The 24,838-nt window shown below is 40.4% G+C and overlaps 1 protein-coding gene across 1 annotated transcript in view; it reads right to left on the bottom strand.

Annotated features, from left to right (window-relative positions):
- The window catches only part of SYNE1 (spectrin repeat containing nuclear envelope protein 1), a 514,523-nt gene that overhangs the window by 222,273 nt on the left and 267,412 nt on the right, over window positions 1-24,838 (bottom strand). Inside the window, exons 54-62 of the mRNA XM_019550064.1 lie at window positions 23,222-23,578; window positions 19,296-19,432; window positions 17,880-18,057; window positions 16,031-16,213; window positions 12,440-12,583; window positions 11,955-12,110; window positions 5,869-6,033; window positions 3,357-3,529; window positions 2,169-2,322 (exon numbers count right to left, since the gene is read on the bottom strand). Of these exons, the coding sequence (XP_019405609.1) occupies window positions 2,169-2,322; window positions 3,357-3,529; window positions 5,869-6,033; window positions 11,955-12,110; window positions 12,440-12,583; window positions 16,031-16,213; window positions 17,880-18,057; window positions 19,296-19,432; window positions 23,222-23,578 (1,647 nt within the window). The remainder of the gene's footprint in view (window positions 1-2,168; window positions 2,323-3,356; window positions 3,530-5,868; window positions 6,034-11,954; window positions 12,111-12,439; window positions 12,584-16,030; window positions 16,214-17,879; window positions 18,058-19,295; window positions 19,433-23,221; window positions 23,579-24,838) is intronic.

The raw sequence follows: 24,838 nt of genomic DNA, 5'->3' as shown, positions 1-24,838 counted from the left end.
GACCCCAGTATTCTTTCCTGCCATGGCAGGGGGTCGGACTAGATGATCTGCTCAGGTCCCTTCCGACCCTAGAAACTATGAAACTAGGTGTGTGATTAGGGGTGCACTGTGCACAATTCTCCCATTGGTCAGGGGAGAGTAGAAGGAAAAGGAAAATAAATACGCATGGTAGATGTCACCCACCTCTCTTCATTCACTACTGAAAGGTAGAACAGAAGTCACTGACTTCCCTTTTTAGTTAAGCTATTTAGTGAGGGTCATATTCTGTAGTTTGATGCGCCATGAAGTGTTCCAAATAATTTCCAAATCACATTTTGTGCAGGTCCACTTCATTATTCTCTCTGAGATCATAAACCCTCAGCCCCACATTGCTAGAGCTGCAGATAGTGAATTTCAAAAACCAATGTTCAGAACTCAAGATGTATGATCAAATCTTAATGAGCATGACTCACCTTTGCTCTGCCCACTGGGGAGTCATTTAGACAATGCAAAGGGATCATACATTTTACAAACTTAAAATAGTGATTTACAATAAGTTTCAGTTTTCATTCCGTTTTCACTGGAGTTAACTACATTACAGGGCAACAATGAGTTAGGCCCATTAGGAACATTTGAATCCTAATGTTTAGTTAAGCAATAATGTGATCTGACTAAGATATTTTATAGTTTAGACAATTTACAAGAGTTTATGGTCTAGAGTGATGCCCCAGGTGCTTAACTCAAATGGACATTAGCTGTCTTGAAATGTCATTATTGCCGTTATTTACCTTAAGAGTAACATATGAGAAGAAGATAAAGCTGAAGAAGATTTATCATCAAAAACTTTTTATTTTAAGTCAATTAGTTAGAATTTAGAAGCACAGTGCATGTAGTTACCAAATTTAGAGATCAGTCCATGTGAAGACTCCCTTTTTCAATGCATTCAAAAATAAATTAAAGTTTTTAAACAAATCAATCAAAGCTACATTAGCAAAACCACTTGAAAGTCACAATTGTAAAATAAATTGTTTTAATACCAAGTAGCTACTTCTATTCCCATACACAGAAAAATTATAATAATATTAGATACTATGGATTAACTACAATAGATTTTCACCTTTACATTGATATGTACGGTTTGTTTTTTGGGTTTTTTTTCATGTACTATTCACGGTACTGATCTTTTGCTAGAAATTACTCAAGTGCCTCAGTAATAAATAAGAAATCAAAACTTCATTCTGAATAACTCACTGCCTGCTTGGTTTCTATTAGTCACAAAGCAGAAAAATTGAAGTATCAAATGCATACTTCTTTCCATTTTAGATATTTTTACCATGCTCATCACCATAACAAGTAATTCTGTCATCACAGAGCACATTTATATGAGATATTTACTGTGCAGTTGACTAATTAACTGTGCAGTAAATATCTCAGCATTTGCATGTGCTCCTTTATTAGGGTGCACAAAACTAATAATGTCCACAGCATGGTAGAACTTGTAAATACAAGTCCTAACCATCTGCAGAGTTTTTACGTGTGTAGCAGCGCATGTGCAGATGCTGGGCTGGCTGGCTGGGGCACAAGGGTGCTTCAGTGAGGAGACTGCCTGTCAGCTAGCTCTGCATTGGAGCAATTTCATGACCCACCCAGCCCTTCTGTAGCACACTGGCTGCCTATACATGAGCAGCAAGGCAACTCTGATGTGCTGTAATTACAGTACGTCGGAGCAGATTTGATTAATTCAGTCTGCTGGGGCATAGTAATTACCATGCTCCAGCAGCCTCCAGTGTCTTGGGTATCAGCATCCCCCTTAACAATGGTAATGGGGGCACTTTATCTAAAGGTCATTCAACAAGCTTTAGATAAAACATAGCTGCCGCCATTTTTAAGCACAGGGATGCTGATACACGAGAGGCTTCAGGCACTTTAATCAGAGCGGCTCTTGGAGCTGCTCTAATTAAAGAGTTTCCCCATCCCCACAAGCATGTGTATAAACACTCATTGTACTGGGTTGGAGCAGGCTGGCAGGCTGACCTCCCCAGACCTCTGCCCACTAGTGCTGCTGCAACGAGCTCTGCAGTTTATTGCTGTATGTTAATGACTCATGTAGATGCACTCACATAGAATAAAATTATTACTCCTGTCAGCAAAAAGGTTTCTTTCTTAAAATACAGTAACAATGCACAAACCTTTGCTTTACTGAGAACAGCCGACTTTTCCCTCAGTTCTGCACACTGTCTCTCAGAAGCATTCAAGCTGGCTTCTACTTTGTCCATCCAGCAGGAAAATTGACGAATATCATCCTGGTAACTTGTCCACTTGGACAGAGCTCCTTCCAGCTGACTAGAATTCAAAAATACATATCAGCTAAGATAACTGGCATCGCTTCTTACTTTAGAAGTTAGATAAAGTGATATACAGTCATCCTAGCTAAATATTTTGTTAGAAGAAAGATTGTAGAGAGAGATATCACATGCTAAATTGCCTTGGAGGGAGCTGACAAACTACTACATATCTTGATGGACTGCTTAAGGATGTGGTTAGTAAAGGTACCTTGCCAGAACTGGATAGGGAACGGAGAGGGCATAATGTAGGATACAGGATTTGTGGTGGATACAGGTGGTTTGGATTCCAGAAATACTATGTAAACACATATATACCAACTCATATAAATATGTGGGTCAAGTGTGGTATAAAGGAATCAAATCCTGAAGTACTGACTAAAAGTACCTCCTCTTCTCATGCATTAGAAAACAGCTGCTATCTATTGATAAACCATCTTGGTTGTCTGAAATTTAAATGTTTGTAATTAGCAATAGAGCAGCACGCTGTGTTTTTCTTTATTTCTTTTTTCTTTCACCATTGCCAGCATGATAGAGAATACCAAAATTATATTATAATATTTTGAATACCACTTATCCCCTCAAGCTTAATCCTTTGAGATCATGTCTACCTCATACAAGGTTTCTAAGGTCATAAACTCCTACAACAAAGGACTGGACCCTTCATTTTCTCAATGTTCCTGTTAGTTGGCTTTCTGCACCTGAGTTGCATTTCACAGAGAAGTTAAAATGGCTGCATGCAATTTAAAAATAAAATTTACCATCAAATAATGAGGAAAGAGACTGTTTCTAAGGGTAACAGTCTGACTGTACATATACTCTTAGTTAAATTCTTCACTAAGTTTCTATTATTGTTACTATTTATTTGTATTATTATAGTACCTGGGTCACTCAGTCTCAGACAAGGTCTTTACTGTGCTACATCCCTTTAGTCTCAGTTTGACTCTTGTAATTCAAAGACTTTGGAAGGTAACTTTGTAATCTTTTCAACACTGTTATTTTCAGTGGCCAATCTCCACACAAGTCTCCTTTTACCTTTTACATTGAATGCAAGCGGACAAGAGGGAATCCCATGTGTCCTTAAGTGTCTGTAGCTGCTGTTTGATTACAGGCACTCCTTCTGGAGATGAGTTCTGCAGAACAGATTCTCCTCTTGTTAGCACCATTTTCATCTGGATTTCTTTCTCCTGTCTGACTGACAATAGGCCCTGGAAAACAAACAGATGTTGTCCTGGTCTTATTGTTAATGGGACTTTGGTGCTCCTTTTTGCCACAAGGGGAAGAAATGGATAATAAGCTTCACTGGCAAAAGAGCTGTTCTATATTGAAGGAAATACAGTAGCTGTCATTTGGGAAAGTGGGGCTGAGAGCTAAGCCTCTTCAGGGAAGCAGGCCTTTTAAAGGACAGATTCAGGCCATACTAAAACCTCTACCACCTAAAGAGCCACTAGTTTAATGGATGCAGGTTTTCAGTGGAGGACACAAAGAAGGAGGAACTGGGACTCTGACTATAGCACTAAAACATTCCATCAGAAAACAAGTGATATTGGGTGATGAAAATCCCTTTTATGTTGCTAAAATAAACGTTTAAGACCTAGTAACAGTAGCAATGCATTTCAACATAAAAACATGGGGACCCTACAATTACCAGTTCTTATAATACCACTGTGACTCTTGCAACATCTGGAGCATCTTATTTGCTTTTCATATGCCTAAGTGGAATATGTGTAGCCATGTGGCTGAGTCATGTACAGGCTGAGAATAACTTCCAGAAAAATAGAATCACTGTTGCATATACTTCCTGGAAATAAAAGGAGATTGGTCTTCCTACTTTTGAGCCCAATATCTAGGGTTTGGGTACTTGTTCAAGAGGGGAGACCTGGGTTCTAGGTCTCCTGGGGTGTCTGAACTTCTATCTCTTGTTTCCCAAGAAAGTGCTGTTACCATCAGCCCACAGGCCAAGCAAAAGTCACTCTTGAAATCTGGGATCCAATCTAGGATCTTGCTCCCCATTGTGGGAAATCTCTACCAGGGCTGTTCATAAATGCAAGATGCAGTGGGCCAATTTCAAAAGAAGGGTTAGTGCAGGACATGCTGAATCACAGACTCTGCAGAAGTGCCCCAAACTGCACTTACCACAGCTATGTATAGACCACTTAGAAACATGAAAGATAAGCAGGATCTGGCCCTTGATATTTTTCCAAACCCCAGGTTCTGTAGTTGTCCGATTTTAATGAAAAATAAAATTTGTACAAAATACAATAGAGTTTATGGTATGCGGAAAAGCCTGAAAAACAAAGTGGCTCAAAAAGTCAAATAAAAAGAACATAAAATAGACTGCTGTTTAAAATAACATGACTTCTAAGTCATCTTATAATTTTGGGGGGCCAACTGAAGTGAATGATGTGTTCTTTATGAGGATACCAAAATACCATAGAAAAGACTGGAGTGTTGTTGCAGTCATGATGGTCCAGGAAATGTGTCAGGAGCAAGAGTATTTTTGGGTTTTTTTTTAATTGGGTGAAATGTATAGTTGAGAAAACTGTTGGACAAGCTTTTGGGCATTGAGTGCCCTTCCTCAGGTTGTAGGAAAGACCTAAGGAAGGGCCCCTGATCCACATAATCTTGTCCAACAGCTCTGCCAATGATACAGTTGGTCTAATAAAAGATATAAAAAAAATCTTTCCCAATGAGAAGACTATAAGTTAACCTCCCTTCTCTCTCTTTTTTTGGATAATGCATCACCATATCCCCTGGGCAACAATACCAGCTGCAGTTTTCTCACCTGCAATACTCCCCCAGTGGTGGTGTGGTAGTGCACCATCCTGAAAGTGATATTCTGCCAGAGGCATAACCTCTGACTGGGAAATTTATTACCTAGTAAAAGCTATTTTAAGAAAATGTTTTTATGGGTCACGTAGCTTGGTGACTCAAAAACTTGCAATAGTTGCAAAACTTTGGCTGCTTGCAGATGTTAAAAAAAAAAGTGGTGCTTTACTTTTTAACTAAGCAGCACCTTAGTTGGACCCAGCTCACACAACATCTGTATAGATCAGGCACTTTAGTGGGGCCAGAAGGTTTTTGGCTTTTATCTAATAGCTGACTGACTCAGTTTTTGCTAAAAGTGTCAAAAAGCTCAGCTGAAGTGCCTGATCTATATGGACACTGTGGAGCCAAGTCAAAATAACATGCTGCTTCTTCCAGTAAAGCATGGGGTTTTTTGTTTTTGTTTTTAATGTCTGCAAGCAGCCATTATGATTATGCAGCTAAAGAGAATATCATTTTTTCCCTGATTACATTAGCTACGTAAGTATCAACTTAAATTTTTTTCATCTTCAGTATTTACACTTTTTCTTAAGAATTTTACTAATTAAAAATTTTAAAGATCACCTTTATGACAAAAAACAGCCTTTTTATTAAGGAAATACTCAGAGATTGAATTAGGTAAACTTAATTATAGGGGGTCACACTAATTTATAGCAACCGAGAGCATGCCAGGTATGCCTTCTTGTTACAAATGAGAACTGATAAGGCCTTGCAGTCTTACCTCCAACTTTAACATTCTGCTGTCAAGAACACTTTTGTCTGCTGTGGGGTGACAATAAGACTCTAGCATGTGAACTGCATCAGACATCCAGTCCTGGAGTTCTTTTATATCATGAGAGAACTGCTGGTGCTCTGCAACAATCCTATCCATCCTGGAAACCTTCTCCTGAAATTCATGTGGAAATTAGCATTGCCAGCTTCTCCAGTGTCATTTTATCTCATTTAAGGACCTTGACATTTAAATGTAAGTTCCTAAAATATGACCACAATTTTTTTCATGCATATTACATGTTCAAATGAATATACATGCTATCCTCTGTTTTGCATTTACAAACATAATTTGTACAAAGATTATGAACATTTAAATTTAAGAAGCAGAATGCATATAGTTACCAAATTTAGAGATCAGTCCATTTGAAGGCTCCCTTTTTCAATCCATTCAAATATGGATTCAATTCAAAGCTTTTAAACAAGTCAGTCGAAGCTACATGAGCAAAACCACTTGGAAGTCTCAATTGTAAAATAATTTTTCTTTAATACAAAGTAGCCACTTATATTCCCATACAAAAATAGATTATAACAATATTAGATACTATGGATTAACTGCAATTGAATTAACAAACTAGTGAATACTATAAATGAAAATCATATATTTTATGAAACAAATTATTATCCAATAAGTTACTTTTAATATCATTATGTATAACCACAGGATGATGACTGTCAGCATCATCCTTCTGATGGAGGAATAAAAGGGGGCAGTGAACTCACCCCTTATTTTTAGCATTATCCTTGACACAATCTATTTTAAGTATGTACTGTAGCGTTGCAGAACAGAGAGATTTAGAGTGTTGGACACTGAATAGCCTATAAATTGAAGTAAAACGGTATGGTATGATGAGTTAAGAATATAGCAATTCTAATATGCTGACCTAGTTCTACAGATACACAGTGGGTGCATCTATATATGCATTAATGGGCTGTTGTTACTGTGCATTAAGTATAGTACCTCTAATAATAGGTACTAGCTAAATGAGCTGCAACTGGCGCTACTACGTGGTAGTGCCAGTGCACGGTCTTTTTGTGATGCTTAATGAGCAGTAGACTAATTCTACTGCGCATTAGCATGGCTTTTGCTGTGACATGCTAATGCACAGTGGAATTAGTCTACTGTGTATTAGGTGTCTCATGTAGACGTGCCCAATGTTTAAGATGAGAAAAGACCATTATGTCATTTAGTCAGACTTCCTTGTTATGTAACAGCTGAGGCAATTATTACACTCAGCTGTCTCTGGACTGAGCCAAATAACCTGTGTTTTATTGTGGCATAATGTTTATATTCTAAAATGCATGTTTCATTTTCTTTTCTTTTCTGCCTTTCACAGCCACATACATATCTGTAGTTCAAATACTAATGATTGTTACCCCACAACATGTACCAGACTACTAGCAATTTGTTTTTATGCCTGAATACAAAACACTGTGCTGGTTATTTTGGCTGGATTTTCTCCTAGCAATTAAGGTCAAGTGTACGCATTGATTTATTCAGCTGGCTTTATAAAATACCATTAATTATGAGGTGCTGTTGACCTTTCTACAGGTGCTAATATGGGTACACAGTGTAATTCTTAAATGGTTCTATTCACTGTTTTACTCGGAAAGCTTGGAAGGTCATTTTTGGCAGTGGTTTATCTGCCAGGGCTCAGTTGTGGGGTAAAACAATTTTCCAAGTTTTTTCCAAACCATTCAGCTGAAAGTGTTCAATGTGGGGGCTATTGCACAGGTAGGAATAATTTAAAGGAAAAACGAAAAGGGCTGCTGGAGATTATTTTGAATCTACCCACTGGAGGAACAGGCAATGTTGGAGTTGGAATTCCAGCTACTACTGAATAGTCTGGTAGTAGCAGCAGAACACAACCCTTTCTTCCTCCTTTCCTTTCAGATACAAACTGGGCACATCTACATGTGATGCTACAGCGACATAGCATTGGCAGTCACAATCCGTGATGCCGTAGCTATGATGCTGTAGCAACACACTTCTTTGTTATAGGGTGTTGCTATGGTGACATAGTACCTAAAAATAGTATGCAGCATGCATGGTGCAGTACGGGCCATTACTGTGCTGTCATTTAAGATTTCCAAAGGAAGTCCTAAATGACAGCACAGTGACAATGACACAACAGAGGCACATATAGATGTGTCTACTGTCACAGTTATGTCATGGCTTTATCACTTCAAGATTGAATTGCTTCAATACCCTCAAACTTGAAGATTGCTTGAGAAATTTCCAGTAAACCACTTGGGCACCCTTTTGTATGTTTGGGAGTCTCAAAACTCTTTCAAGTAGGAAGAGCTGTCCTGAGCAAGTTTCCCTTTGACATATGTTTTTAATCATGAAAAACATTTCATGACCCTAACTTCAATAGTTTTGTTATGTTACAAGATTTATAAATCTTTTGTAATACTCTATGGCTGCTTACAGTGTTTAACTGCCCCCCCCCCAGAAAACAACAAAAAACAAAAACAAAAACACCTCACACACTTTACTGGGAGAAGCAGCGTGTTAGTTCGATCTGGCTCTGCAGCATCTGTATACAACGGGAGATTTAACAGGGCATTTTGGCACTTTTATCTAAAGTGATTTTATCTAAAAGCCCCCAAAAAGTCCCACTAAGGTGTCTGATCTATAAAGGTGTTGGGCGAGCCAGGTCCAACTAACACGATAGGCATGTGCTGGGCTCAGTATGAGAGTACACTGAGTTTAAAGTGCCATTTTGTTTTGTTTCATTTTTTAAACATCTGTAAGCAACCTATTTCTGTATAAATAGATGACAATTTAGCAAACCAGTAAATATAAAATCAGAAAGGACATGCTTTATCATATGAGCTATTACACAATAACAATATCCTACTCTCCTTATACTTTTGATGTGGTGCCTACTAGCTTCATTCAAGAATTAGGCTTCTTCCTGTTAGGTACTATAAGGACTGACCATCTTGGCCTGAAAAGCTTACAGTCTAAATAAGCAAGGAAGACAAAGGATACAAGGAAAAATAGATGCACAAAAGCTAGGGACATAAACCAGTTTAAGAGAGAAGAAACTGGTTCAGTGCAGATAAAGCAGTTTGAAAATGGCTGAAACTGGTTAAAGATGACCCTGGTTGAATGTTGTTTCTTACTTAACTGATTTGGGTCAAACTGTCTTATGCCATGTCTGTCCCAGACCCCCTCCTGGTTTAAGTTAAACCAGCCTCCCCCTGCATCCTGGTATTCTCTCTGGGCTGGGCGGGGCTCTCTGTTCCAGACAGCAGAGCTGGCTCTGCCCCTCTGCTCCCTGGCCAGTACTCTGGCAGAGACTGCAGGCATAGTAGGGTTTGCCTGGCTTCCTTCTGTCCAACCCCCCCACCCCCACCCCGCTGCTCAAGCAGAAATCTCCCCCTCCCTCCCTTCTCCCACAGCACAGACCCTAGGCATGTGGTATACTAGCTAATACTGAGAAGTGTGTGTGCATCTCTAATTTCACTGGGACACACAGACAGAACAGTGAGTGCTTAGGGCTTTTTAGAGCTAAGCAACAGGTCAGCCAGTAATGTCCCACCTTGGAAAAAGCTCTTTAAGAGACTGAACTAATGGAGAGAACCTATTGTTTTGCTGATGGGGTGATAAACACTGTTATCAGCTGCCTGCTGGCTTGCTTGCCTGTCAGTTTGCTGCAGACAGTATAAAAAAACAGGGAGGGAGATTGAAAAGCTCTGTATTATCAACAGATGCATGCACTGCACATCTCCCTCTCCCCACCCCTTGACTCAGGCTGCTAGCCCAGGGTTGGGGTCTGGCAACATTCCTGCCCCTTGAGTAGCCAGCAAGGTAAAGGCTGGGATGATGCAGGCAGACCTCCCTAATCAGAGCATCCTGCCAGGGCTTGGTCACGCCCCTCTTCAGCTCAGTACTGTGGAAGGGAAGGGAGGGCTGCTCTAGTGCACCCCAGCTTCTAGCCTGAGCCACTGCAGGCTTGTGCCTGAATTTCCTCAGTCCACAGAGAATGTCTATCCGGTTACAAACCAGTTCAACCTAACCAGGTTAGATTAAAAGGTTAGATTAAGCTGTGAAATTTGAATCAATTCAGGCTCAGGCTTTTTGACTGACTCACCCTAGCCAAAGAGGTGAAGTCCAGTGTCACAAACCTGGCCAGTAGGATTGATAGGAAATAGAACTGTGCCTCATACACACAGCTGCAATTCTACTTTCACACCATACAAGCATGTAGAAGGCAGGAAAAGTTTGCACCTTATAGATTTACCAAAGTGTGTGTGGGGATTGGCAGGGGAGGGTTTGTGCACGTAGCACAAACTTTGTAAGCCAAAGTTCACTTCACAGGAGGCTACACACTGACCATAACTGTGTTCCAGTCCTAAAAACTGGATGTGAACCTGTGTTTAAGTCCTAAAAACTTAGCTTACCAGATACTCATGACCAGTGGCTGTTGGAGGAGGTAAGAGAAGGATAATCCCATGCTTTAGCCCTAATAGCTGAGTGGTTAGACACTTGCCTAACAATAGAGGGACCCAAGTTCTATGTCCTCAGTTCTTCTCACACACTGGGAATTTAAAGCTGTTCTAGCCACCATGCTATAGTTCAGACATTATTCAGTTCCCCTCTCTAGTGCTCCTTTTAATGCTGTCCTACAAGGTTGTGTGGCTTAGTAAGATGGATACTACCCTGGAAAGGAGCAGGCCCTGGCTTCCAGCCTGTGCCCCTGCTTCCAACAGGGCAGAAACTGCCCTACTGCAATCTGTTTATTTTTTTCAATAATAAAATACAATAACTACAATAAGCAGTGACTCAGCTTCAAAAGGAGAGCTGAAAAGAGGTCTAGAAGATGACTAGCCTGTGGTGTGGTTTTTAAAACACACTACTGGGAAGTCAGAAAGACACTAACTGATTATATAGAAAGGGGAATGTAGAGCTTCAGCTTTCTAGGTGAGTGCCCTAGCTACTTAGCTACAGGGGCTAAAACATAAGGTGGACTCCTCCTCCGGCTCTTCTGGGTGTCTAGCCTACTGCTTAACTTCAGTCTATATGCATATGCTTATGCATCAACACTACAAGGAAAATGCAGTAGCAAACTGTGTCTAAATGGCAAAAAATGCCACTTATACAGCTACAAATCTGCAATTTCAATTCCCAAAGGTAAACAGATTTTTGTCCCAGTTCCCCAGTGTGCCCTATCAGGAATGCTTCTGAGCATCCCCATTCACACATTTCTGTTACCATGTGCCAAACCCAGAAATGCAAGAGTTAAGCTACTCTGTGGCCATTCTCATCCATACTGGAGACTTGAGAGTGACTGTGGCAGGCACGTCCCTGCAGAATACTCAGGCATTTCTGGGATTTGCATATGTGAGTGGGAGAGACATGCTTGACAATATGCTGTCACATGTTATGCAGATATAACCCTGAGTCCCAGTCCAGTGCCCCAGGCATCAGCCCATGACACCTCTGGCCAGTGATTCAAAAGCAGCCTGTAAACTAACAAATCCTTTAAAAATGCTGAAAAATAAACTACAAAGTTCTAGACCAAGACACTGTTAAGACAGGGAACAAATTCTCATCTTAACATTAATGAAACAACATTTCAACATGACGATTCTGCATTAAAAAAATCAGTTTGGGGAAAATAATTTTTCTACATGATCCTAGATACACTTATTGGCAAACAAAAACATGTATTTTCTTGAAATCCTGGTTTATTAATATAAAATTCCTACCTGCATTCCATCTAAAACAAAACTACCTGCAGACTACTGCCTTTTCATGGGATAAAGTTACTGCATACCAAATACTTCTGCTCTCATTTTCTTATTTCATATAGATATGTTAGAAAAAGCAAAAGCTCAGTGCTCTATCAGGAAAATCCATGCAAACCTTTTCACCTCTTCAGCACAAGCCTTAAAGATAGGATAGATCAGATGTACCATGCAACAGAACACCTATGCAGTCTCAGTATTTCACAGTTCAACCACTTTTTTCCACATAGGTCATATTCATATTAACGGCTTAAAAAGCACAGACAGTAGGTGCATTACCTTTGTCAGATTGCATAGAGCAAGGTACTGAGAAGACAGCTGAGACACTCTGTGCATAAAGCTTTTGCTGGCAGCTTGCTCTTCACACAGCTGCTGAGCTTTTTCTTTTAGCCTGTTGAGCTGAGGCTCATGACAGCTTATTTCCTCAAGGACAGACTGTAAAGCATAAGCATGTTGTTATTAAGTGTGGGGGCAAAGAAGCACAAAATGGAGAAGCAAGCAAGCAAAAGCATTTCCAAGGGTGGATGGAAGTTAACACACTGACCTTCGGTAAGCATCCTGAAAAAAGGAATGGTTAGCCCACTAAGTACACAATACAGTTACAGAAAGGAAATGATGCATGTCATCAAGAACTGCTGAGACAATCTTCCTGAAGACGACTGTTAACAAGTAAGCCTCCAAACTAGACACAATCTTACTTAGAAAGCAGAAATGTATTAGGCATTTCTAACCCCAGGAAAGAGGGGTTTATAGATGCTCATCACCTGTAATTTTTGTTGCTCTCGCCTCTTTGCAGGGAGATCATGGAGTCGACCACTACTATCCTGCACTGTCTTCTCAGTTGTGCTCAGCCAGTCCTGGAGAGGCTCAGCACTTGCTTCAAAGTCCTTCATCTGGATCTTTAAGTTCTGCAAAGAAAAATGAATATGCAAATGTAAAGCATGCATGAAACCTATGTTTGATGTAACTATTTCACACAACCCATTCCCAAACATACAGGGATAATATAACAAAATGCTGAGGCATTATCAGGACTCCACTGATTGAGGAGCTCACTTCAGGTCAGCTTCTCTCTCAACCTTGCCCAGATGCTTGGCTAAAGGTACAAGATTAACTTTTTAGGAAACTGTCTGGAGAACGATTTAGAAATGGAGGTCTTCATACTAAGGGGTCAGACAACTGGCTTCACTCCCATTCTGAGGATTATTTTTGTTTGCTTGTAAAACCTTCTATGTGTTTTAGAAAGCCTTTTCTGACTACATATTTATTTCTTCCAAGTCATTCCACCGGTTCATGGAAGAATATCAGAAACAATCAACATTGAACAGAAGCTCTGTCCAGCAGAATTCCAGTCCTTCTGTTTTTCCCTGGATTTTTCAAACTAATTTTCTTTTCTTTTTATGCACATCATAATTTCAATGAAATTTCAGGATTAGAGATATAGAATGTAGGACAGAAAATGGGTATCTGAGCAAAATTAGTTCCTTATGACATCTTCTCATCCTGGGAAAAAGTTAGGTAAAGCCATTGCCTTCAGTGCTGACTTACACCAGCTGAAGATCAAGCTGAAAGTACTTCTGCATTATCCATCAATGCAACTTAAAGCTGCCCTAAAAGTTAGTCTGCTCCAACATGAAGTTATAGGCCTGTGTAACAGGAAACCCAAACCCTGTTACTCGGGCACAATGGAAGAAGAAAAGAGGGGAATGTAACAGGGGGTCAGGGGACCCCTATCCCTTTAACAGGATGCAGCGGGCTAAGCTAAAGGACTGCAGGCTGGCCCTTAATTAAGGTGGTAAAACCCCTAAGCAGGCCTGGGAAAGGCACATGGCAGAAAGGGGGAATAGCTTTCAGGTATATAAGCCCAGGGCCTGAACCAGAATGGGCACTCAGACCCTACACACTTCAGGGAGAAGCGCTCCCCCAGGGAGGCTAACTGCAGAAAGCAGTGCTCAGGGGCACCCAAGCTACCCACAAGGGTGAGAGCAGAATTATAGTTTGTGATAAGATGTTGACAGACAGCGGGGAGAACTTTGTGGAAGTAGGTTGCTTGTATTTCAGTTCTCATGATGTATATTTGTTTATGTTTGTTGAATAACCGGACTGAGAGTAGCTGTAGAGGCGGAGACCACAAATGGGGTAACTGGCAGGCATCCTCCACTGTGAAGGTGAGGCCCAAAGAGCCAGGGCCTGACTCAGTGGACTTGGGCTGAGGTCAAACAGATTGAAGACTGGGCGAGGGCTGAGGGACCCAGTGTTAGTCCCGGCAGAAAGAGAGAGAGGCACTTTGGCGGTTAGAGTCTGAATTCCAAGTTAAGCAGAGCAGTGTGAGCCCATGGAGTAGAAATAGGGGAGTAGAAAAAGCACCAGGAGTTTGCCAGCTTCTAAAAGCAGCCTCCCTTCCCCATTATCAACATCAAGGAGTGGCAGGAAAGATCTCAGGGGATGACCCTGAAAGGCAGGAGCAAAGACTGGTCAAAACAAAGGCAGCCATTGGGGGTGCCACGGCAGCCCTTTGGTACATCCTGTCATAATGGTACATTGGCCAGGAATGCATTTCTTAGCAGGCTTCCTCACCGAGATGGGAGTAAGAGGGGTTCCTAGTGGACTGAAGGGTACAAAATGGAGGCAGACAAAGTGCTGCAGCTCTTGGCCCAACAGCAAGAGGCAAATTAACGGGTGCAGAATTGAATAGCCCAAGTAGTACAGCAGTAGCAATAACAAGCAGAGGAACAAATGACTTTGCTGGCATAACAACAAGTGTTCTTTGAGAGGCTCTCCCTCTCTGCGCAGCACCTATAAGCTGCAGAAGGGAGGGCGGAAGCCAGTTTTAAGGATTCCCTGAAGAAGATGAAGGATGATGATCTGGTAGCCTTCATCGACATTTTTGAGAGGGTAGTGGAAACAGCTAGGTGGGACAAGATCATTTAGGCCATCCACTCAGGTACATTATTGATTGAAGAGCCCCAAGTGGCATACTCAGCCCTCCCAAGATAGGGGGCCAGACAGTACAATAAAGTGAAAGATTGTAAACAAATCATGTTCTATACATGTTAAATTTGACCTCTTGAAAACATAATAACTATAACTAAAAGATTTGTGTGGGTGGGCACATCTACATGAGACATTTACTGTGCAGTACACTAACCTAATCTACACATGTGCCCCTATTAGGCTAAAGTAAATTAATTTACTCTGCAGCAGAATAGTACTTGTAAGAACCATGAAATGCTGCAGTACTTGTAAATACAAGCACTACCCTGCTACAGAGTTTTTTAGTCTGGAGCAGTGCACAAGTAGACCTTGCCCTGACTGGCTAGGGCATGAGGGTGTTTCAGTGTGGGGGCTGCCTGCTGGATAGGCCTATGATAACACAGCCTCATGCCCCAGCCAGCTCCTCTGCAGCACATTATACTGGGGAGAAGCAGCCCTAGGGGCTGCAACTTGACTCAGCGTGCTGCAGTCCCAGGTGCACTGGCCAATGGTGTGCCCTGAGCAATAAATTTCATAGCAATAAGCATTGTTTTGCATTAATATGCACATGTAGACATCTGGTAAGTCATATTTAAATCTTAAGATCTTAGATCTTATCTTAAGATCTGGACTGGGACATGCATGACAAGCCAGTCTTACTCATGTTTACTAGCACTTTCATATTTGGGCTATCCTATAAACATCAATGAAACGATAAGGCTATCAGGGTCTTATCTTAAATGAAGTTCTGTGAAAAAAACAACAGTATCTTGTCATGCACCTTAACTATTTTATATCTGATGATGCAAAAGCTGGTGAACGTGGGACAGATTCTACCATCTTTAGTCCCACTGGGTGCGCCTACACTTGAGCTTTAATGCACAGTAGCCTATTTTGCTGTGTATTAAAGCGTAAAAAATGGTGTGATAAAGCTAATGTGCAGTGAAATAGGCTACTGCTCATTAAGCTTCACTTAAAAAACGTGCCTATTCATTACTGATCATTAAGGCAGCCTAAAGCTCATTGCTTTAGTACCTGACATTGGAGGTACTAAATTTAATATGCATTACCAAAACCACCTTAATGTGCATGTAGACACACCCACTGAGTAGTTCCTTTCTATGCAAGATGCCCCATTTAAACCAATAAGATGACACAGGTAAGGAATTACCTAATATGAATAAGGGCAGAAGAATAAGACCTGCTGAATGTAGCTATTTACAAACTGTGTTAAACTAGGGGTATTTTGTAGTTAGTCTGTAGTTCTCTACCCTGTAAGAAGAAATGTAAAGAACAAGATCTATCAAGACATATTGATTAGAAAGAACAGGCAAAAAAACCCATTTCTCATCGATCTGCTTGTTTTTTGACTTGTTCTATACCTCTAAAGCAGATTCCTTCTGGTGTAGGGTGGTGATAAAATTTTTCCAGTCTTCTTTAGCAGTAATGACTTTTTCCTGGATAACTTTAGTCTTTTCTTTGTGCAGAATAGTACTCAAAAGCTCTCCTTTGGATACTAGCTTATTTAGCTTATATTGGCCATTTTCACTTTCAGATAAGAATTCCTAGAGGGAAAAAATAATTATTGACAGTGGAAGTTCTTTTTGCACATTATCACATTAATTGACCTTTACATTCCATTTTTTAATTAGTAAAAATTAGGTGCTTTAGAAATAAAACCAAATAGACAGGAGGCGTCAAGCTTAAACAAAGTGGATACTAACAGGTTAGGAGTATGTGAGAGCACATAAAATGAGATGCCCTTTATTTGGAGAGAATGCCTCTCTGAAAACAAAGTACTATAAGAAGTAATATTAGTAATTCAGTGGGTGCTCAATGCTCTGAGGGAGTAGTAAACTTATATCCAGGCAGGATGTTCTGGGTTATTCTGCTACTGAAGAAATATCTCTTGCATAAAATATAGAAGTATAGTGGCCACTTAGTGGTCAGTTAGTATAGTGATCCATATCCCCACCCCACCTGTCATGTGGGAGATTGGGATTCAGTTCCCCAACAGGAAGACTTCCACCACCTTTTCCACCTTCCCAGCCCCAAGCTGCTCCCATTCCCCCTTCCCCCGCCTGCTACCCTCTCCTCATGGAGAGGTATGTCACAGCTCCTTTTGTCAAAAAATAATAGTTCAATAATAATTATTTAAGTAATAATTTTAATTATTTCAATAATTACACTTCATTTGACCAGCTGTAGTCTTCAGTATCTACTTAATTCAGTGGCTTTCAACTGTGGTGCTGCAGTACCCTGGAGAGCCATGAGACCCTTTCAGAGGTGCTGTAGCATGGGCACCACTGCTGCCAGGTAGAACTGCCCCGTGCACCTTGACAAACCTAAAACAGGCAGGAGTGCCTGGTCCTGCTGCAGCCCTTCCTGGTCCAATCCCCCATGCTCTTCGCAGAAACAGAGGCTCATGAGGCAAGTGGAACTTGTCCCATGTGCTTCTGTTTCTGGAAAGAGTACTGGAGGGAAGGGAGATGAACTGTGAAATGCTGCTGCGAGAGTGGGCTGTCCTGTTTCATGTAGACTTACTTGGCTGTCAACAAGGCAGCACCCCAGATAAGAATCACTGATTTAAGATGAGGCAACACAATGGTGATTCTCAACCAGGACTGAGATTTCAAGTTCCATCTAAGACGTGCCTGTATCATTACAGCTAGAAGCTGTAAGGAAAGACAGGTAGGGAACAGCTCACTATGGATAGGCCCTGCATAGGTATTCTTGCCCTTAGTATCTACCCTGTGCCACTGTGAGTCATAGAGTACTGGGCTAGACTGACCTTTGACCTGACCCAGTATGGTACCTCTAATGTTCTTAAACATTACTAAAAAATTGCAGATTACATTGACTTAATTTCTGGTTCCATGCCCTAATCCTAAAACCCATCACCTTCTGATTTTTATGGATTAACAGGAATATTATTTTATATAAAATATGGATTTCTACTTTGTGCAAAAGACCAAAACAAACAGGGAAAAGTTACCATAATCGGGAAAGCTGTGAAACAGACAATATACAAAATATGTTGTCACATACACAGAGCAAACAAACTGGACAAACAGAAAACTCTATTTGTTTAGTGCCTTTTAGTTATAATCTTCTTCGCTTTTACTGTAATAATAGCAAACCAAAAACAGTAGGTAAACAAAATTCAGTATTAAGTAGGTTTTAATATGACTGCCTCCATGTTAAATTAATACCCAACTGCAGTACAATTACCTGTATTTTTTGTAGATTTGTTGATGCTTCATGGATATTCTGAGGCACATCAAAACATTTGGCTGTAGTGATTTTTGCACTGACCAGCCACTGCTGGAAGTCTCTGAAAGCTGTCCGGAATCTCTGCTGCAAGACCTGCTCTTTATTCTGACAGCCCTTTGAAGCTTGCAGAGAGATGCTGAGGGTCATATTACAGAGTCAAATTAAAGCAAGAAAAAAAGAGGGGATTCAGTGAAATATGTTGAAACAGACATTTCTACAGAAACTAAACCAGGACTCAAGTCCTTTGAGACTAAATATAACCACAGAATTTTTTAAGGATGTACTGTGCTCATATTTTACATCACTGAGGACCAAACTTTTTGGCAGGCATGCAACTTACTAGTCCTGCATGCATGCCCCCGCCCCATGCCACTCCAAATTTCTTTCCCTGCCCCATCTGGTGCTCTGCTTTCTGCCCCGTAATCTCAACCCGATCTGCCGCTCCATTTTCTGCTTCCTCCCCTGTGCTCCCTGCTTATTTTGCTGCTTTGCTTTCTGCTTCCTGGCCTATGAGCTTTTGTGCTGCATGCCACATGCAGAGGCTCCCTAAGTTGTGGCACCCATGCTGTGGGTTGGCGACCCATTTTACATGACCTTTACTGAAAGAGAGGCCCCTCTCCTACAGAGCAAACAGGAAGTTTTGGATCCTGTTTGGATCACATGCCTCTCCCTCCAAAAACAAATAGCCAGGGAACTGACAGGGAGATAAAGAGAGTAAGGAGCACCCTGGTTCTACCATTTCAATAGATCAGTCAGCAGCATTTGGATGAAATGAGAAGGGAAAGTAAGATACACACTTGAAAGTGCTGTTTTAACTTCCTTTTATCTAAGAGTAAGGGAAAATGCAGAAGAGGAATTGTGATTCAGTCTGCCTTCCCATAGATCCTGGTAGAGTAGGATAGCTATGCAGCACCCTCTACTCTGATATGTCTTGGGACTCACTGTAGTTTAAAAAAAAACCCCACAACAAATGGGCAGTTTCATATACTGGATTGGTATCAAGTTCAAGGTAGTAAGTAATCAACCCATTTTTCATGTGCAAATTTCTCATTTAGAATTTCATAAAGTTTTTATTCTATAAACACAAAGGCCTGGATTTGATTCTACCTACCAGTCCTGGATGAATCCTAAAAATCCAATTATACATCTACTTTTATAATACTCTATCACTTGCCCATAAGACTGAGTCACATAAAAAGCAGGCAGGACGAAGACACACCCATCTTTTGCATGAACTGTTTTTCAGGGACTTCAGCAGGATGGAAAAAGAATTGCACTTAGGTACCCAAGTCCATTTACATACCTAATAGATGGAATTGATCTGGCTTGAAGACAGACATTCTTTCTTAGCTTATATACAAAATGGAAGATTACCTGTTATATTCCTTAATTAACCCAGAAACTTTTACAGAGTAGGCACTCAAATCCATGGAAAATCTGCAAAGGTCATTTAATTGAGTCTTGATCTCATCTGTCATATGTTCTGCCTTTGTCAGAGCATCAAGTGTTTCCTGTTGGTGGTGGAAAGAGAAGTGTGAAGAGAACTTAAATTGTTGTTGACAAATTTAAATTAAGCACACCTGACAGCATTTGTGCTGTACTGAAGTAAGACTGCATGGTTACTACAAAGGGAGGGAATGACAATGAGGGAATAAAAACAATGCTATTTAATTTACGTAAATAAATTTAAAAAGCATGCTTGAAGAGTGTAGGGCAAAAAATTCAAAGGCCAGCCCAAGCCTAGCAGCTTAGTAAAGTACCATAGATAAGGCAAGCTAATTTCTGTAGCCAACAGCACATGGGAGAGGGTGTAATTGGCTTCAGGTCTAGCTACCTTAATTCCTCAAATCAAAAATAAAAAAGCTGCAATGATAAGAGATTTGTGCTTCTGGTGCTACCACACCTCAACAATGAATACTTATTACTTAGTAAGAATTATTTTTAAGAATTTAAGAATTGATTTGTATCCTGAAATGCAATTTATACATTAGTCTTCTAAAACAGTTTCAACCTAGGTCAAATGTAGTCACAGAATAAAGTTAGACAAATTGGCCTAACTTTTTTAGATCAGCTACATAATTGGTTTAATAAAGGTATCACCCTAGTAAGCCGTTGCCTCTCACATAATTTTTAGACCATTACAGTTACAACATCACTTTTAAACTACTGTCACAGAATCAGTGATTACAACACAGAGAGCTTGAATGGATTGCCAAGAGGTGGTGAGAGAAGACTTACAGGATGTAGTTTGACCATACGCTGAAGTGTCAAATTAGTTTAAACAGGAAGGTCAGATTGAACTAATAGGGATATTTAAGGTGCACCCATCAGTGAAGAGGGTCCTTGAGTGACACCCCTCTGCATTCGTATTCATAGGACACTCAAAGCTAGCTGGAAGAATATAAATCTATTCTCTCTGTAACTAAAGAGAAAAACCTACTTAGATCGTAGTGAAGTGTTATGTTAGATGGGATATAATGGACATGAAGACTATTTGACTTTTTTTTTTAATGCTTTTTTCAGATTGCTAAGTAAAAACTTCTGTTTTAGAAAGAATATGCCGTCACTATATCGGTAATCAGTTACTGAAAGAACTGTACAGAAATTCCAGAGTCAGACCTTTAATGTGCTAAATGGTGAGCATACAATGAATTCTACAGCTATATCAGAATCAAAGTGTGGAAGAACTGTATACTTCCCAACACAAGTAAGGGCAAGAAGCCTGTAATCTGTGAGGGGAGCACTTAGAGAAACCAGAAAGGGGAGAGAGGTCTGGCTAACCCCACAATCATGACAGTGTAGGGATTTTTTATACAGTTGTGTCTTTATTTTAGTTTAACTTACTACACTAAGATATCTATAGGATATTATCTGGCTTTGACAATAGCATATTCTAAAGATCAGGAATTTCCATTCTGGGACACCATCAGGTCTTTTGAAAAGGGGACATTTATTACAAATTCATTGTGCTTAAAATAAATGTTTGCAACATAGATCTTCATTTTCAAATAGCCTAATACCACCACAACTACATAACAGTTTTGATAGTATACTACACAGGCTGGCAGAAAGTTGGTCTTTCTTTCAAAGTGCAGTTATTATTTACATATACCACGTAAATGCATTTATCTACAGACTCGTCTGCAGATACAGTACTGGCAGAGTGAGCAGAGAGATGGATTTGATACTGGGCCACACATCCTCAGTAGAATTATTTGCTAAATTCTAAGCTCAGGGTCTTTTTTACTGTTGTTATGTTGCATAAACCAACAAGAATCCAGCTTGATTTGGGGATACCAAAATAAGCTAACAAGCCCTTTTCATAAACATTTCATATTTGTAAACTAAGCACTCTTGATGATGGAATGTAAGACAATAGAAACAATGCTGCTGCACACTTTGAAAAGAACAAGGTTTGTTTGGTAATATCATTTATTGGACCAACTGTATTGTTGGGAGAGATGTTACTACTTTTCCTTGGGTCTCTTTTATTGTCACTATAGAACTGTCCTTTTATGTCCAAAATTGGACAGATATTCAGTAACTATTTTTATGACACTCGTATTTTAATAGTTTTCTGCTGTTAGCTATAAATTAGATTACAGGTAGGGGCATAAATAATAAAACTTCAGTTTTCTCTGAATTCCACAGGTTACTAAAGGATTGCATCACTAAATAGCAGGGGGACAGAAGTGGACACTTCTACAGAAATAGACACATATGTGGATTTAGGCACTTAAGCCCATTTTTGCACTCAATAGGTAAAACAGAATTCAGGCCCAAGCAAATTACAGTAACATTACATTCAACTTCAGGTGCTGTACATTAAAATAGTAACAACTAAAGCAAATTTTAAAAACTTCTTACAGTGAACTTAGTTTTTGTTTTTAATTATGAAATCGTTGGCAACTATTGTATATGTGTAGGTAACACTACAATATTAAAACAGGAATTAAAAAAACATAGCCAATAGGAATGCTGCTTATTTATACCAAAAAACAGCTGTGCTGGCATTGTGCCCTCATTAATCCTGTTGTTCTGTACTGACATTCTGTATGCTGATACTGTAAATCAGATGTTTCAGATAGGAAATCCTGTGAAAGAGGAACCCATAGAAATAGCCTGGAAGGGAAGCTGGAGAAGGAGATTTACAATCTCAGTTTGAAAGAAGCACACCCGTGGGAGTTTTACAATGTTGTAGCAAATCAATCCGGGAGTTGGCTCCCTTAGTCTCTAGCAACTGCCTCAGAGGAATGCTAGCAGAAATAGCACTGCTGCTCTTGAAACTTCTAGGGGTACCCATTCTAATATTATAAAAGCCTACGTCTGTCTGTCTGTCTGTAATGCTTTATTCGCACTCTGACTGGCTGACGGAAACAGCTAATCAGAGTGCTCCAAGCGTGGGGGAGTGCCACCATGATTCTGAAGCCACACTGAGGACCGGACAGAAGGTGAGGGAGCCGAGGGCAGCAGTGCTCGCCTCAGCTCCCCCACCCCACTCCCTGCAAGTGGCAGAACAGCGGCAGCATGGGGCATTAGGTGACGCACTCCATCTCAGCCCCCCACCTCCCCCAGTCGTTCTTGGCAGGCAATTGGCTAGTGCTTTCATAGTTGTGACGACACTGGGATCTTTGGTTGTCTGATGTACATATTCTGCCAAGGAGCCAAGCGAAAAGGAGAGAGTATTTTAAGTGTACCTCTCTACCTCTAGGCACTGTTGAGTCGTCGCAGGGATGGTTAACAAATGACAGTAGCCTAAGGGTTTCTAAACCCATTTCTCAAACCCATATGGTACATGTTCTAAAGTCCAATGGAAAACTATTTTGAGAAAAGGGCAGAATGAACTGGCAAAAGTATGGATGAAATGAATAAAGAAAGCAAACGATGGTTTTCAGAAACATGCCACATGCAACTTTCACTCCCTGCGATCAGATTCAGTTATGGCCTCAAATACTGAGAGAACTGGAAGGAAAGTGCAAAGCTGGTATGTGTTGTGTCCTGCTTCTGCTTAGAGGCTCTGTTCTGAGCCTTCGGGAAACTGAATCTTGCAGAATGAAGGCCAAAGAGAAACATTTTCATATAAACACTGCACTGTGATTGGCTTTATGAAAAAACAAAGTTTACAAAGACTGTACTAGAGTTTTCAGCTTTGAGTTTTACAGATGTATTTTTAGAAATACATTTCAAAAATGCCTCATTTTCCTGTGCCTGAGGATTCCAGTCATGTGGTCGTAACAACTTTTCTTTTATTGGCATATATACAACAACAACAATGCTGAAGAAACAGAAAGTGCCCTTACTTTTTCTTTGTGCCAGCATTCGACTATTTCTTGATCCGTGTGCTTGCTCTCCAGAGGGGTCAAGTTTTGAGACCAGGCTGTGAGAAGTGCACTGAACTGTTGCAGGGCCTCTTCCAGCTGAGCAACTTGGGCTGTGAACTCCTGCTCCGACAGGGCCATTTGGCTAACAAGATCCTCTAGGCTGTTTCGGGTTTGGAATATGCTTTCTTCCCACTGCTTCCAGTCGGACTGCAGGGCCTGCATCTCTGCGTCTATGAGTTCACACCCACTGGCAGTTGTGTTCTGTTTCACGGCAGGAGCCAGCGTCTCAACCCTGTTTAGGCGGCTCGCACCAATCTGTCTGGAATCTATCAGCTCCTGCAATGGAATATTACCATGGTAACCAAAAGTGCTCTGATTCACTACAGCTGGAAGCCTGAACACTTACAAATGGAGGGCGGCATTGAACTGGGAAGTTCAAGTCAGTGTTTCATAGTGAACAGAGTAATAGTTTCAACAAAAAAACCCAAAAACATTTGCACAATACCCAGGCCACAGAAAAATGAGAGAGAAAGGTAGCAATAAAATGAAATCTACAAAGCAGGAGCAATACTTTAAATAGATCAAAGTGTGACTGAAACTAGGAGACACTTTTAGAAGCTGGGGGGGATCTTTTTTTTTTTTTTGGACAACACAAGAACGTTTGCTTATATTAAGAAGAAAAACCCCGCAAACATGGAATGGTAGTTAAGGAGATGCAACAAGAAATGTGCAGGAAGGGTACTCTGTATGGGGAATAGCTACTTCTGGATTCAAAAGTGGCTTAAAAGACAGGAAGCAAAGAGTGAATATAAATCATCAGTTTTCAGGATGGACGGAAGCGAGCGGTGGGATCTGTGTTAGGACCAGTGCTGTTTAATATATATTCATAAATGAGCTGGAAAAGGGGTTGGTTAGCAAGGTGGTCAGATTTGCAGATGGCACAAAATATTTCAAAGTGGTAAAGACCAAGGTGGACTGTGAAGAATTGCAGAAGGATGTAGCAAAAATAGGCAACTAAATGGCAGATGGAATACAATTCAGAAAAGTATAAAATGATGCACCCATGAGGAGTATAAAATGATGTGCACATCAACTTCATAGGTGGTTTCCATTACTGAGCACATGCTGCTTTTAGCATCATTTTAATTATAGAAAATGTATTTTAATGAGTATCCCTTTATGTGAAATAACTCACACTATACATACACTATGATGGGCTCTATATTAGCTATTACCACACAGGAAAGAGATCTGGGAGATGTGGTGGACAGATCACTAAAAACATTAGCTCAGGGCTCAGCAGCCATCAAAAAATCAAACAAAATATTAGGGATTATTAAGAACAGAATTGTAAACAAAACTGAAAGTTTCATCATGCCCCTTTATAAATGAATGGCGTGTCCACACCTTGTGCCCAGTTTTGGTCTCTGTACCTCAGAAAGACTAAGAACAAGAGAATGTAGACAGAAGGACATCAGGGATAATTAGTGGTATGAAAAGGCTTTCATAAGGAGAGACTAAAGAGGCTAAGCCTATTCAGTTGAGAAATTCTGTAACTCAGATTCTATACCTAGAAAATTATAACTAATTTATAAA

The sequence above is a fragment of the Crocodylus porosus genome, unplaced genomic scaffold, assembly GCF_001723895.1.
Source record: "Crocodylus porosus isolate Cpor-Errol unplaced genomic scaffold, CroPor_comp1, whole genome shotgun sequence".
Taxonomy (NCBI): domain Eukaryota; kingdom Metazoa; phylum Chordata; order Crocodylia; family Crocodylidae; genus Crocodylus; species Crocodylus porosus.
Note: the sequence above shows the minus strand (reverse complement) of the source record. Positions and strands in the feature narration are given on the sequence as shown.